Source organism: Typha latifolia, chromosome 2 (genome assembly GCF_019914945.1).
Source record: "Typha latifolia isolate L0001 chromosome 2, TyphaL0001v2, whole genome shotgun sequence".
Lineage (NCBI taxonomy): Eukaryota > Viridiplantae > Streptophyta > Magnoliopsida > Poales > Typhaceae > Typha > Typha latifolia.
In genome coordinates, this window is record NC_133087.1 from 2,530,834 (window position 1) to 2,545,650 (window position 14,817).

Sequence of the window (14,817 nt, forward strand, 5' to 3'; positions counted from 1 at the left end):
CTATGAGTTTATATTTCAGAATATGTATATATGTATAGATACTTTAGATGAATTAGTGGTTGAGACGTTCTTTCTTTTGGCGGGATGTTAGAAATTGATTCGCTTAAGTAAAATAATTTTTTTTAATTATAATTTTTGTTGGAAATTGATTCGGGTCTTACATTCACCTAAAGTTGACCTATTTACTAATAATAAAGCTAACTCTTCCCATCAAGCAAGTATGCATGAGGTGAAAAGGCTGAATTGAAATTTCCAACTTCAACATGAGCTCCATTGTAGAAACACAAGCTTGCAAATTGATACCTAAAATAGATTGTAGAGCATAAAAGCTAGATTCCAGCACAACGTTATTACAAGGATGTGGTGTTCAGTGAGTCATTTTTTGTGCCAATAACCAGTATTACTTGGACAACAACACCATATGAAGCTAAATGCATTAAATACCCTAGTCTAACAAGTCTGAAATCTCTGTCTTCCTAAATGCATCAACAGTCGCCAGTTGTGCTGCCATATGCTTGTTTGGGAACATGTTATCAGCCTTCATCCTCTCTCTAAATCCATAAGCAGGAGTCTTGGCATTTATGTACGCCTGAAGTAATGACTGATACTGCTTCAATCTCCCGGAGTACCCATTTTGCCTAAGACTTTGAAATATCTTCTCAGAATTGTGGATGTCTCCCCTCCTCGCGTAGATGTCCAGCAGAGTAATGCATGTGGTGTAGAGAGGCTTGAAATGGTTTTGCTGGGATAGTTTGTGCATTATAGAATCAGCTTTCTCCACCTCTCCAGCCTCTACATAGAGCTTAACAAGTGCATCCGAAGTCATAGGACCAATCATGCAGCCATTATCTGACATTCGTTTCACAAGTTCCTTCCCTTTATGAAGAAGCTTGTTCTTTGCATAAACTTTCAACAAAACATTGTAGTACTTTGGAGAAAGCTTCTTCCATGTTTTAAGCATGTTTTCAAACATTTTCTCTGCACTTTCTATCTCACCGAGGCTGCCAAAAGACTCTATGACAGCTAAATGCTCTTCCAAACGTGGATGTTCCTCACATACTTTCCAAATCCTTCCCACTTCATCTGCCTTACCAAGAGAAGCATATAGAGGAAGAAGATATTTGCAAGCAAAACGGTTTTCAGTAATGTCGTCACCTTCCATCTCCTTCAAAGTTGCCTCAGCTTTATCTTTGTGGCCTGCAAGAATGTAGTGCCTTGCAACCAGAGCTTGAATCCTTAAATCAGGCTCAATACCTTCAGCCTTCATCGTCTCCATGATCTGTTCCATACCTGATATATCTTTAGCAGAACCTTTAACATCCACCAATAGCCTGTATGTGAAGATAGATGGCTTGACATTTTCCTTTTCCATCATCAAGAGGACATCAGCTATCTTCTTTCTGTCACACCTTTTGTAGAGCAACAATAGCTGGTTACAAGCAAAGGCTGTAACTGGAAAGCCAAGATTCCTCATTTTCTTGAAGACTTCCTGCGCTCTCGAAACATCATCAGTGACAGCACAATTAGCCAAAAGTGTCCTGTACACAACCTCACCTCTTAAGGACTCTGGAATCTTCTCAATGTAATTTTCAGCCCTCTGAAGACCATAGATTTTAGCAACCAAGTCTAGACGAGAAGCATAATCACGCTCGTTAAAATCAAGCTGTTTAGTTGCTTCCAGCCATTCCATAAACTGCAAAATCATGTGAAAGAATGTACTTCAAGATTGACAACAACAGTTGGTGAAAGGTGTTGCTTTATATGAAGAACTCAATTGGTGTAAAAATAATTGCTGGTAAAACTGGCACAACTATATTTGCTGGTTAATCCAAAATTATATATGCTAAATGCTTCACTATTTACACATGCATGCAAGTATGCACTTCTAAAACTCACTTTGATTGTGTAAGGATAACCACCATATTATACTACAAGTAAAAGAAAAGTAACTCTCCAATAAAAACTTGGCTATCCTTATCATTAACCAAAAGGTGGCTACTACCTGCAAACACCTAGACAGGTAAGGGGACATCACTGTTCCATGATAAAAAAAGAACTGAAAGCCTGAAACTATTGATATCAGCAATCCATAGACTCGACAGTCTGAATTAATAAAATAAATATGTAATCAAAATAACTAGTATCAGAAAATTGTGACTTGAATGGAATAAAAAAATAGAAATAAATCTTAAGGAACACCATATGAGACCTGCAGCTCCTTTTGTTCTTAGTGAACAATCTTCAATTATGATTTATTACTATACGAAGCAATATAATTTTCTGTTTCATAACAGAGTAACTACTAGTTCACACAGCCATATATCATTTGGTATTACAAGGACTAGCACAATCATAATTTTATCACCAACATTCACATAAAGTATCATATTATAACAGAAAACTGTTATGGCATCATATCAGAATGATGTCAAACAATTTGCTAGAGACAAACTACAAGTTTTATACATAGAAAAGAATAACAATACATGACTCAGGTGCTAAAGAAAACATGGCAGCCAAGTTATGTATCAATTGCTAATCATTAATAAATAATAAATAATACTTCTGAGACACACATGCAGTAAACTGAACATTTCTAGCATTTTCGGAGAATATATAATTATTTGACATACTTTTAAGAGTAATGCCGATAAGAAAAAAGCAAATACCTGTAATGCCTTAGCATATGACTTCCGCTTTCGAAGATTAAGAATTGCACCATAGAATTCGCTACGTCCTAACTCATTACCTTCTCCAACCCATTTCTCAAGTGCTACAGCCATATTATGTCTAGGAGCATCCATCAGAACTTTAAAAAGGGAATTGATTTCCTGCTTCTTACTTGATTTCTTTTCACACTTCAGATCAGATTCAGCATCTAACAAATCAACAGAACTATCAGCTGCTTCATCTAAGTCTTCTTCAGATATTTCTCCTTCAGACAACAACTTTTCACTATCGTCCTTATTTTCAACATTTCTGACAATATCAGTTTCTGGAGGTACCTCAAGATCAGAGAAGCCATCCTCTAAGCCATCCTCCTTATCGCTAGATTTAGCACCAGCCTGGAAAGAAAGTTTCCTAATCGACAAGAAAGAACTGGAGTGGCTGACAAGCCCACAGGAAAATGACTTCGACAGATGGTAAATGTTAAGTCTCTCACATTTCTTCTCATGATGTTCTTCTCTATGAGTTATGTTGGTACTTAGTACTTCCGACATGGCACAACAAGCACGAGCTCCGACCATTTGTTGGCTGTGGCTCCTGACAATAATGAGAAGGAAGAACCAATGTTCAGCATTACTTCTAAATTACACTAGAATAGTGGTGCTTTACACAAATATTAAAATATCAATTTACTCGAGATCAATCCAACTTACACTTACAATCATCATGTCTAACCTCTAAGAAATTAGAGGCTGATGCTTTCTTTAAACATTAATATTATCTATGATTGTTCGAAAAGGTTTCTGATCGATGCAAGAATTAAGCATAGAACAGGAGAAGATAGCTTTTGGAGCATAGGAATACTATGCGACTATTACCAGACTTCTTCTCGGTTAGAGGATAAATGTCATTTAATTTTGATCGATCCAACATTACACGACTGACCACAATCATACAGCCATTAAGCTAATTCCAACCGTAACACCAAGAAGATGACAAATAACAATGACGAGACTATCAAAATACAGTTCTTTTGCGTCTTAGAAAAGATATATTGATGCACAACTGCTACCAAAACAAAACTAAAGGTGTTTTTGACTTCAAATTCAACAAAAAATACAATAGAAAGCATCAAATGCTTTTCCAAACAAAAAAAAACACGAATCGAATAAATGGAAAGAATTAGCACCACCTCAAGGGATTTGCGGCTCTGCGAAGCGCCCACATGGCGATTCCAAGTGCTCTCAAGTGGCTTCGAAGCTAAGAGAGATGATGTTTCGAGAGAGGAAGGGGCGGAAATGGAGAAGCCCTAAAACCTACCTCTCCACACCAGCATGGAGAGAGAGAGAGAGAGAGAGAGAGAGAGAGAGAAGTTAAAACCCTAAACCCAGATATTTTCGGCTGATACGATCGAATCTCCCTCTATATAAGAGTGGATGCGGGTCGGATCCACCATTTGACACAACCCGTATGTGCACACAAAAGGGATATTAAAGTAATTTTCCATGCCTAATCCCATCTTTCTTTTACCGTAGGTGCTTCATATTTTATGATAATTAAGACATACAAAGATTATATTTTAGGTGAGATGGTAACTTGATATAGTTTTATATATTGTTAGCTTTATTCGATTTTTGAGTTTGAACCTTATTATTAACCCCCTTACTTGTTCATGTGTAGAGTAAAATGGTCTCAGTATCATATTCTGTTTATCTATCATTTATCATTTTTAATATAAATTAAAACTATGATATGTGAATGGATGTGATGAAAGCAAAATATATTTTGTAGGAAAATGAATCACTAAAAGCTAATATTTAGTCTCCAAACTTCCTCTGTTCCAATACAAATGATTGACAAATGACAACTACGGAGTGAAATGATTGTCCAACGCATCTATCCAAGCACCCATCATACGAAAAAATGGCTAGCTTCATATGCTTCCATGATGGTTGGAATCTAAGGTTTTATAATCCACGAAGTTTGAAGGCTTGGATACTAAAGTCTTCAAATCATTCATGGAAGACTGGAAGTATGTCTCATCGGTTTCTGATTACTTAGGAATAGTAATAAATATAGGTTAACTTCCAAGTCGCCATCAAAATACAGAGGGAAGAAACATGACAAACTTAAGACAAATATATGAAAACTTGGTCTCAACCCTTCCTGCCATGGAGTTCAACGCCAAAGAGCTTAACAGTGCCAGTATCGGATTCCTCCATTAATGGCTCATGACTCTTGTAACACTCAGGAGAAGGACCCAACTCAAGTAACTTACAAGTGCTAGGTGTAACACTTCCCTGGTACTCTGAGGCAATAGGAGTTACATGGTTCTGGAGGAAGTAGATGATCTCATGGTATAGCTTCTTCATCTGTGTGAGCTCCGACGAGAGTAAGGAGTTGCGCCGCCGGAGCCGCCGGTTTTCTTCGGACAGAGCCGAGAGGAAGTCTTCCTCATTGCTGTGATGATGATGATAAGGTGGTGGTGGTGGTGAGTTGTAATTTTGAAAAGGTTGAGATGCTTTCCTTCTGTGGATTTCTGAGAGCAAATGCTTAGCTCCTTTCCTGAAGTACTCATTTGCAAACTCCCATTTATCTGCTACAGTCTTCCTGAACCCCTGCAGAGATGCCAAAAAGAAGCGAGCATTAACTCCAAATCAATATCAAAGGTGATCATCATAAGAGGAGTAATCTGGGAAGAGTGTAATCACATAGGTGTTGAGCTGCCTCACAAAGCTTGAGAAGTTGTTGTGCTTGAAGTAGCTTGGTAAGAGATCTCTAGCAAACTCCAGGGGTCTCCGAACCACAAAGGTGGTGTCTTCCTCACCCCAAGAGACAATGTGATCAGTGCAGGGGTCATCCACTAGTTGGTATGTCTTGGCTAGGAATGGTGCAGGGATTGGCTTGTGACGATGAGACTCCATGGACACCAAGAAAGCCATTTGCAAGTTTGCAGCAATTAAAAGCTTGCATCCTTCTCATCACACTCCTTAAAAATATTCTCATGTGGATCCCTCTCTCTGACTCTCATCATTATTATACATTGATAGATGTGCACACTCTATTAGTGGTTTCTTGAAGCAGTACTATTTTGACAAAGATATTAAAGTTATACAAACTAGTAGGTTTGGCCTTCAGAGCCACTTTAAATACTGCTGAAACCTTTGCTGATAGCTTCTCTATATAGTTGTTTCTTAGTTTTTATTCCTCTTTCCTTGTTAATAATGTACCATGGCAGATTGAAGAGGTTAAATATTAAGGGGATAATATAACTATCCTCTATTGCCTAAACAAAGAAAACAAAAAAAGAACAAACATTCCTAACTTTCTACCCACATGGAAAGAAACAAATATCTTCTTTGCTCATCTTTAGTTTAGTGTATGTAATTAACAGTGGGTTAATAGGTGAGATGAGCTATGTCCATGTTAAGAGATGGAGGTGTGGAAATTGTTCATGGAAACTAGAATATTGTGGAAGATTCTATTCCACATGTGACAAGTTGCTTTAATGCATGAGATATAAATATGTTTTGCAGTAGACATTGCTATGCATACATCACATGACCTTTCTGGCTTTCTATTTCCACATGTGACCCACTGAGCTTCATTGCTGGTCCAGATCTCCCTTTGACTGATCACTTAAAGTAGTTTAAAAGAAGAGAGAGAGAGAGAGAGAGAGAGAGAGAGAGAGAGAGAGAGAGAGAGAGAGAGAGAGAGAGAGAGAGAGAGAGGATAAGGAGACATCTCCATAGTATAATTGAAGTAAAAAAAAAAGAAAGAAAAAGAAGTGAAACAGAGTCATTGAAGGGATCTTGGCTTCCTCTTCCTAGGCCATATTGGAAAACTGTGTGCATAATTGTCTCTCATGGGCGTTAAAGAAATCTAGGACTCCTTTAGAGTAGCAAATAATAATTCGTCTGTCATCTCCCTAGCTAGCTAACTAGATCAAAGCAAGGCTAAGCTTATGACTAAAGCACATTCAAGCTATTGATATTGGAAAGGGAGAAAAAGCAACCCCAAAAGTAAGCTTTAGAGATTACATTTTCCCCTTCTTTTCTCCCAAGGAAAGAAAAAGAGAAGGAAATTAAGGAGGTGCAGATGACTAAATCCAGCACTCATTTATACACCATCCCTGTATTCTGAGAATATTTTTACATCTTTCTACATTAGAAAGAAAACAAAAATAAAAGCAGAGCATGTTGATGTGGGTGCATGGGAGTATCGTATCATCCATAGATTGTGCATGCACACGTGTGTGGAGTTCAGAGCTCATGTGCATGAAGGTTCCAAGAAACTACTACAAATAAATAAGAAGCTAACTAACCATGGAGGACTCCTACCTCTTTCTCTCTGTCATTCATATGCTTCAATACCATTTTATAAATAGCCCTCACATTTTTGTCTTAATTATTATTAATGTAGTAAAGGATATTTTACTTTTTTTAATATCTCAGAAACACTCCGATTACGTTAGATGTTAGATGAGTTAAATTAACTATAGATGCAAAATAATTTTAATATTATTTTTTTAAATAGTTGGGTTAGAGGTAGAAAGGAAAACCAATGTTTAAGGTCAGATGAATCTTTTTATTTTATTTTATCATATATATATATATTTTATTTCGTCTGCTGTGATTAAGTGGAGGCCCAATCTAAATTGGATTAGATCTTCTTATATCTATAGCCAAAATACATTTAGCCCAATCAAGATAAGCAACCCTAGCCTACATGGGCCACCAATCCATAGTTCCTTGGCAAAAAGGGCAAAGAGGTAAAATGAGTGCACCAATCCATATCTATGAGAGGGAAGAATAGAATTAAGAAAAATATTTTTCTAGTATAAGCTTCATTATATTAGTATAATAAATATAAATAATTATCTCTCTCAATATCAGTATAGTAATATCTATTTATCTCTCATCTTCTTTTTCATTTAAATATTTTTATATGTACTAATTACTATTTTATCTTTTAAAATGCATCACTTTAATCAACTATTATTTTAACAACTATATATTTCTCTTTCTCTTCTCTTACATCTCCTCGTCCAAACATTATAAAAAAAATTATTCATTTGCTAAAGTATTATTTTAATTTTATATCACATTAAATATAATTATTATATATCATACACAAGTTTATTATAAGTATAGTAAATAAGTATAACTATAGCGATATAGAATTTATTTTATAAGTGGAGGTGGTAAAAGATTATAGTCAAACCACAAATTAGGTATGTTTCAATGTATTTAAGGGGGGTTGAGAACAAAGAAGGTTCCTAACTACTTATTGATTGAAGCATATGCAAATTGATTAGATTCCAATGGTTTCCCAACTACCCTTGAGAAGCCCTTCCAATAAAGTTTGATGGTACAACATAAGGAAAATGACATATTTTTTAATCAACTACTACCAATCCACCAAATTTTACTAATAAATATTATTCCACACAACTATATATCTCTTGGTGGGCCTCACTCATCTCATCCATTTGCACCAATAAAGGAGCCACTTTTGGAGGTGTCCCTCTTGCCACCTCACTCTTAGATCACTAGTTTGCAATTGGCTTAAAAGGTCTCATTCCAAACCCCATGACATGGGCCTTATCCTTTCATCACATTTAAAAAAAATAATAGTATATATAAATAAAATAATTTTTGTTCCCTATTTCACATCATTTAATAGTTGAAAGCCCACTTTGGTTTCCTTAGCAAGTGTAATGCACTAACCTCATACATCCTAAAAGTTATTGGCTCTTTTAATCCTCTTTTAGAAACCATGACCAATATTATCTATACATATATATTATATATTTGATCTTTTCACTACTACAACCTTATAGATTTCCATCATCCCATGGTTTGGTGACAACTAGAAGAGATAATGGTGACTATTTGGTTAAGTGGGTTTGATCTCTTTTAACTTGTTAATTTTGTCTTGTCAACCTTTTAAAGTGCATGCAAGATTTGGAGGATCAAAGATAATGGTTAGTTTAAGATTCTTAGAACAAATCATGCAATATGAAGTAATGAAACCTCAATTCTTAAAGAGTAATATATGTTAATTTGCTTCATCTTCTTTTTTAACTCTAATCTCCTACTAGAGTTTAATTAAATACTCTGCAATGTTACCTAAAAATTTATAGAAGAAGACAAAGATGTCTTGACATAGGACCAAAACAAAGATTCAAGGTTGATATTGGTAATCTACAACTTATCTAGCATCAAAGTTTTTTTATTCATTTATTTGCTTTCATTAGATGGGAGATGTCTTCCATGTTTAACAAAGCAACAAAGAACTCATTTTGGTGTTGTCTCATTGCTTTATTGCGAGTCATATATATATATATAGAGAGAGAGAGAGAGAGAGAGAGAGAGAGAGAGAGAGAGAGAGAGAGAGAGAGAGAGAGAGAGAGAGAGAGAGAGATTATAAAATTTGTAATAAAATTTGTAATACCTATATGTATTTATTGCAATCCAACCAAGCATTAATTTATTGGCCATACTAATTAATGAAAAATATCTTATCCACCGCCAGAACTTTTACTACCGTTGTAATAGATTTTTTTCGAACTATTTAAAGTCTATCAAACTTCTTGTTATCATTTTTTCTAATTAGACTAATTCACCGAGAAACTTAAATACAAATTTATACGAGTTTTTCGAATCAACAAAATGACTGAGTCGTAGAATAACAACTTATATAAAAATTTGAATATTACTAAGTAAAATACTAAGTATTAAAGAATAAATTTTCATATAATTTATTGAATCAGATGACTTATATTTAAAATTTGTTGTCCAATTCACAGACTCATGTGAATAATTTTCTTTTCAACATTTAGCCATTAATTTATCAATTTTTAATTTTTCACCCAAGTCCTTAGATTAGAAAATAATATGGATAACAATAAAAGGGTAAAAAAAAATTTACTTCCAAATTTTTATGGAATCATTTTGTAAATTATATTTCACATAAGCAAAATGATGATGATGGTTAGTGAGCCATCAACAATTAGTAAATGATATGGGTCTAAAAGGATATGTATAAAAAGACTAAAGATAAGATAATAACGATGGTTGCCCATACCTATAATATATAAAAACACTCAGATAAATGATCACGATCGCAACGTGTAGAATTTCCATTGGATAAGCCTTAAAATCCCTCAATTTAATTCTCACCCCTTGTACATGCCCAAATTAAGAGGCCTTGTGAATGATTGGGAGAGAAATGTTTGATGATGCCTTCGGCAAAAAAAAAAAAAGTCTTCTTCTGATCGTCTGTAGCCAATAAGATGCGGCCAAGTACCAGGTGGAAGAGAGTTCCTGCAATGGAAGCTGCAGGCGATCAGCTTGCCGACCTTTTCCCATAAATTTCCGGCTGTCCGATTTCTTTGTAATCTAGTTTTGGATTTGTCGAAGTTAGATACGGAGACGTGTTCTCTCGGGAGTGGACCTTGACACCCTATAATTTCCCACCTCACGAGACGAAAGTTTAAAAGCTGAAAAAACGACTAAAAGATAACTCCCTCCACATTTCCCAACCATAAATACCCACCCATTGGTTAGAATTCTTTTACTCTTTTTTTTTTAAAAAAGAGAAAAACAAATTCTTTTACATATATCTCTCTCTCCCAGGGGTGGGGGAGAGAGATTAAAGATTTATTAGGTTGGTGGGCAAGATCTTTGAGGAGAGGGGATCTCCCATCCTCCTCTCCTCTGGCCTTGTGTTCTTCTAACATCTCCTTGCAGGTCTGGGTGGTTGGATTCACCTAATCCATCCCATTTCCACTTGCTTATTTTGCAATCATTTCCCACTCCTTATCCAGATTCGGTGGCGTGAGTTATCCAAACCCACTTCTGGGTTCTCTTCTACGGGAGAGTCTAGCCTTGATGTGAGGAGAAAGGGGCCACCTTTATGCCCAAAACTTGGGTGGTCTCTCCGGGCAACAAGTGTCCCTGCTGGTAAAATCGCTTGTTGCCCCGAGCTTTTGGATTTTTTTGTTTGTTTTTAAATCCGACCTGAGTCTTTGATTCGATCCTCCTCTGAAGCTTTTAGTGGGTTTCATCGCGTCACCCTCGTCAAGATTATTCCTTGTTTGATCAGCAAAAGAAAAGAGAAAAGGATTTCTTTCTTTAAGCATTTTGGGTCTTCCGCAATTTTATTTAATCTTTTATGTGGAGCATCCGATTAGCCACTGTGGAGAATCTCTTCTTTTCCATCGCCTGATGCTTTTCTTCCTTATATCCTTCTTCTCCTTCCTCCTTCTCTTCTCCAAGTCGCTTCCTTTGCAAGCCCTGCCTCCATGGGCCAGTGACACGAGCTTCTTCTCCATCTTGTTCTGGGAAGAGCTCGTGTCTCATTTGGTGCGCTCCTTGAGGAATTGCAAGGCAATTACAACTTGGGTCTTTAGTATCTTATCCAAAATGTCGTCGAAGAAGAGGTGTGGTGCTAAGGTGGAGAATGTGGAGGAGTCCGGGGAGATGTCAGTGTTGGATTTGCCGGAATTGGCATTGGAGTGCGTTCTCGGGAAGTTGTCGCCGGCCGGATTGCTTAACATGGCGGTGGTGTGCAATGCGATGCGAGAAAGGTGCAGGAGTGATCATCTCTGGGAGAGACACATGAGGGAGAAGTGGGGGAGGGTGATCGGTTGCGCGGCGCGCAAGGGGTGGGAGTTGTATTTGGCTTCAAAAAATGAATCACCGGGGAGTATTCCAGGCATTGCAAAGCAAAAGAGGTGGATTGGAGCTCTGTCTTGTGTCTGGCCACTGTCTTGGATCAAGTCTAAGATTGATAGTGGTAGGAAGCGAAGGGATTCTTCTCCTGATGACTCCATCGTGTCCTGGTACTTGTCCATGGAAAGTGGCAAATTTTGGTTCCCTGCCCAGGTCTATAACCGTGAGGTATCGACGTTCTTATGCTATGTTTATAATTCATTATCTCGATTCAGGAACTTTATCTGTTATAGTTTGTGTCCGTTTCGATTAATTGGGAAGTTAAGGGGTCAATGAATTGAGTTGTTGATATCTACTTTGGTTCATCCCTGATATGATTAATTCCTTATACACAAGAACTCTACTCTTAACCCTAGAAGGTAGTAATTTTGGTACACAGGTTCTGTAACATATATGATTTATGATGTCATGTTAGGATGCTGGAGTTGATTGTAACCGTTTTTGTCGTACGCATTAATTCTAATATTAGAAGGTAGTGATTGTAGTACCTTATCTGACCCAAAATGGGAATCAAAGATTTGGTATTGCTGTTGAGTAGTTATGATATCTAACTTTTGATTCACTTGTGCCATGTTACTAAGAATTTTATATTTTTTCTGCAGCATGGGCATGTTGGATTTATCTTGTCCTGTTATGATGCTGAACTTAGTTATGACAACCACACTGACACCTTTCATGCAAGGTATTCTAAATCTGCAACAGTTGTTATCTTGTATGAAAAGAATGAAAGTAATGCAGGATTATTGTACGGCAGGTGAATTAAGTAAGTTTTTTGCTGACATTATAGTGAAAATATTGATGATTTGATGTTTTAGGTACCCACCACATGGGCGGCGGACTATAGTCATCGAGGAAGGAGTGCAGTGGGATAGGTTAAGGGCACCGCCAGTTGAAACTCCTGCACATGATCTCCATATCTCTAACTGTTTAAACGAGCTCTGCCCAGGCGATCATATCGAGATTCAATGGAGAAGAAACAAGGAATTCCCATATGGTGTGTTTTTAAGAATCATGGGCTTATCTAGTTCTCTGATTGGTTTTTGCAAGTCATTTGTTATGCCGTTTTTCCTGCCTATACTGATCTTTTCCAGTGTCTTCTGAATTCATAAATAGATTCATTGAATTATCATCAAAGTGAAAGTGGTTAAATTTTTTCTGGGTAGTAATGATATATCAGTGCTTCAACTATGTTTTTGACAGGTTGGTGGTATGGAATTGTTGGTCATCTAGAGTCATGTGATGGAAATGAGCATTTCTGCCGATGTCATCTTAGTGGTGAGAATATCTGCCTAAGTTCCGATTTTTCTTTGATAAAAATACGGAAATAAAATCAACTTTAGTAACTAGTATTTAGACCTCATGGAAGTTAGAATATTCATCATCCATCTATGATTTACACGAGGAATTAGAATACCATAATAAAGTAAGAAAGACTGAATGTTTCTAGGTTGAGTTCTTAGTCTATAATTGTTGAATTGTGTAAGCAGTGTAATATGCTAGACCTCCTGAGGAGTTATTGCTTGTCCTTTAAGTTAGATACTGCTGTTAGTATTTACACTTCTTCTTATTTTACCTAACTTAATTGAGAAGCAAATATAGCATGCTTTCGCATAGAGGATTTAAAAATCTGGCCTTCTAAATTGGACCAAGAACTAACTAAACCTTTCAAAATAAGAACATGGTAGTAGATTGCTTTGACTGTAGAACTAACTTGTTTAAAGTGCTCATATTGCTTTCAAAATCTGCAGATTGCTGTTGTGTATGATTGTAATGAAAACACCTTACTTTACGTAACGAGCTACTTTACTCTCTGCAACTGCAGATATGGTTATCTTAGAGTTCAACCAGTATACACCTGGTTCGAGATGGAGACGAGCATCGATCAACCGGAAGGATCACCATGAAGAAGGCAATGAAACAGATGGATTTTACGGAGGAATCAGGAAACTACAAAGCAAGGATGAAATATCCAAATGGAAGCAGCTGTGGCCAACTGACATCTTGGAATAAATCCCTGCACCAATTCATTTCCAGCTTCAGTGAAGTCAGAGACTGCGATGCTTTCTTCTGCTGAAGATCTCAAGAGTATCTGCACCTATTTGTTGTAAAGTTATTACTACTTTGTGACGATTTCGCTAGAGAATTTACTAGATTTAGAATCAAAAAAAGATTAATTCAGTCACTGGAGATGGCCTAGCCTTTGAACTGCGCAAAACTAGATGTCCTGGTCTTTCCTTTTGGCTGTTCAGAATCTATAGCCAGTTCTCGAAACTCCAGGTCGACACAACATTAATTGTTGTAGCTTTTAGAACAAAAACAAATTACCCATTGTTGTAGCTCTAGAACAATCAAATATAAATTACATATTTAGCTTTTATTCTGTTACTAGTCTTGAGTTGCTTCTGGCATTTAAAGGTTGTCTTGCACTTCTCATCCTTAAAAGTTAACTCATCGACTGATTCATATGTAACCAAGGAAGGAGATCAAAGAAGGATGAATGAATCATACATTAATATAATTCCTAGAAATTTTCATAAACAGATCCTGGATCTTGATGTAGATGTTATATATCTAGATATCGTGGAAAAACTTGGGGAAATAAATGTTTATAGCCACATGATTCGCTTTGATTCACTGAATGCTTACTAGGTTCTCTGCAGTATGCCAGTATGCATCTATTGTTAATTTAAGTTTCTCTCTGACTTGTTCATTGAACCTGACAAATAAAGGAAGACGCTTCTACATCCAATTGATGCAAAAGTAATTGGCCAAAAGATTGAAAGATGTCAGAGTGTTGAACATGGTCAAGGTGAATGATCCTGTCAGCTTACCTTAAATTGATGAATATTCATTGCAGCTTCTACTAGGTTGTAATTTATTGTTAGAGAGAGTGAGAACTAGCAACTTGAAAGAAAGTGGATGTGAAAAATTAGATCAAAAACCAACTTTCGACCATCTTCCCTCTCTTAAATCCACTTCCCTCTGTATATATCTTTCCTCCATTTTCCTTTCTATCACTAGCTTCTTAATCTGTTCTCTCTTTTCGATTCTCCATCGTCTACTACTAAGTTCTTAGATTTAGAAATACAATATAATACTAGACTTTAGAATCTGAATCTCTTCCTGGATCCCAAGGTGATAATAAAATGCAGAAAAAACCCAATAATTTTAGAAGGCCCAGGCCTAAATTATTTGGACGGTTTCTGAGTCTGACTCATTCGCATGCTATAGAGTTCGAGTTTGACCTAAAAGTTCAGATAAGATAGGGTTACCCAAAAGCCCGTAAACCCAAAGCCCGTTCATGTCTAACCCGACAACATCGAGGCAAAATCTGGCCCGAGCCGACCCAAGAGTCTAAATGAATCCGACTCGAGTCCATACATATTGGCTCGTCTGCGTGTAGTAGGAATTA

At 36.6% G+C, this 14,817-nt stretch overlaps 3 protein-coding genes across 3 annotated transcripts; 1 reads left to right on the top strand and 2 right to left on the bottom strand.

The window, feature by feature from the left end:
- Window positions 1-289: 289 nt before the first annotated feature.
- Window positions 290-4,066, bottom strand: LOC140782054 (pentatricopeptide repeat-containing protein At1g80270, mitochondrial). Its single transcript, XM_073128405.1, has 3 exons — window positions 3,860-4,066; window positions 2,670-3,264; window positions 290-1,693 (listed from the first exon to the last, which is right to left on the bottom strand). The coding sequence occupies exons 1-3, from the start codon at window positions 3,892-3,894 to the stop codon at window positions 446-448; spliced, it is 1,878 nt and encodes a 625-aa protein (XP_072984506.1). The 5' UTR covers window positions 3,895-4,066; the 3' UTR covers window positions 290-445.
- A 515-nt stretch (window positions 4,067-4,581) lies between these two features.
- On the bottom strand, window positions 4,582-5,721 carry LOC140782055 (heat stress transcription factor B-4b-like). Its single transcript, XM_073128406.1, has 2 exons — window positions 5,379-5,721; window positions 4,582-5,285 (listed from the first exon to the last, which is right to left on the bottom strand). The coding sequence occupies exons 1-2, from the start codon at window positions 5,607-5,609 to the stop codon at window positions 4,824-4,826; spliced, it is 693 nt and encodes a 230-aa protein (XP_072984507.1). The 5' UTR covers window positions 5,610-5,721; the 3' UTR covers window positions 4,582-4,823.
- A 4,583-nt stretch (window positions 5,722-10,304) lies between these two features.
- LOC140782861 (F-box protein At2g32560-like) lies at window positions 10,305-13,793 on the top strand. Its single transcript, XM_073129691.1, has 5 exons — window positions 10,305-11,573; window positions 12,008-12,087; window positions 12,221-12,399; window positions 12,606-12,680; window positions 13,228-13,793. Exons 1-5 carry the CDS (start codon window positions 10,899-10,901, stop codon window positions 13,413-13,415), a joined length of 1,197 nt encoding a protein of 398 aa, XP_072985792.1. The 5' UTR covers window positions 10,305-10,898; the 3' UTR covers window positions 13,416-13,793.
- Window positions 13,794-14,817: the final 1,024 nt, after the last annotated feature.

Excerpts from the sequence above, each read along its gene's own strand:
- LOC140782054 (XM_073128405.1), bottom strand. The coding sequence starts at position 3,894 with ATGTGGGCGCTTCGCAGAGCCGCAAATCCCTTGAG. Across the intron at positions 3,265-3,859 it reads AGAGCCGCAAATCCCTTGAG|GAGCCACAGCCAACAAATGG; the intron begins GTGGTGCTAATT and ends CATTATTGTCAG. Across the intron at positions 1,694-2,669 it reads CATATGCTAAGGCATTACAG|TTTATGGAATGGCTGGAAGC; the intron begins GTATTTGCTTTT and ends ATGATTTTGCAG.
- LOC140782055 (XM_073128406.1), bottom strand. The coding sequence starts at position 5,609 with ATGGCTTTCTTGGTGTCCATGGAGTCTCATCGTCACAAGCCAATCCCT. Across the intron at positions 5,286-5,378 it reads TGAGGCAGCTCAACACCTAT|GGGTTCAGGAAGACTGTAGC; the intron begins GTGATTACACTC and ends GCATCTCTGCAG.
- LOC140782861 (XM_073129691.1), top strand. The coding sequence starts at position 10,899 with ATGCTTTTCTTCCTTATATCCTTCTTCTCCTTCCTCCTTCTCTTCTCC. Across the intron at positions 12,088-12,220 it reads ACTGACACCTTTCATGCAAG|GTACCCACCACATGGGCGGC; the intron begins GTATTCTAAATC and ends TTGATGTTTTAG. Across the intron at positions 12,681-13,227 it reads CTGCCGATGTCATCTTAGTG|ATATGGTTATCTTAGAGTTC; the intron begins GTGAGAATATCT and ends CTGCAACTGCAG.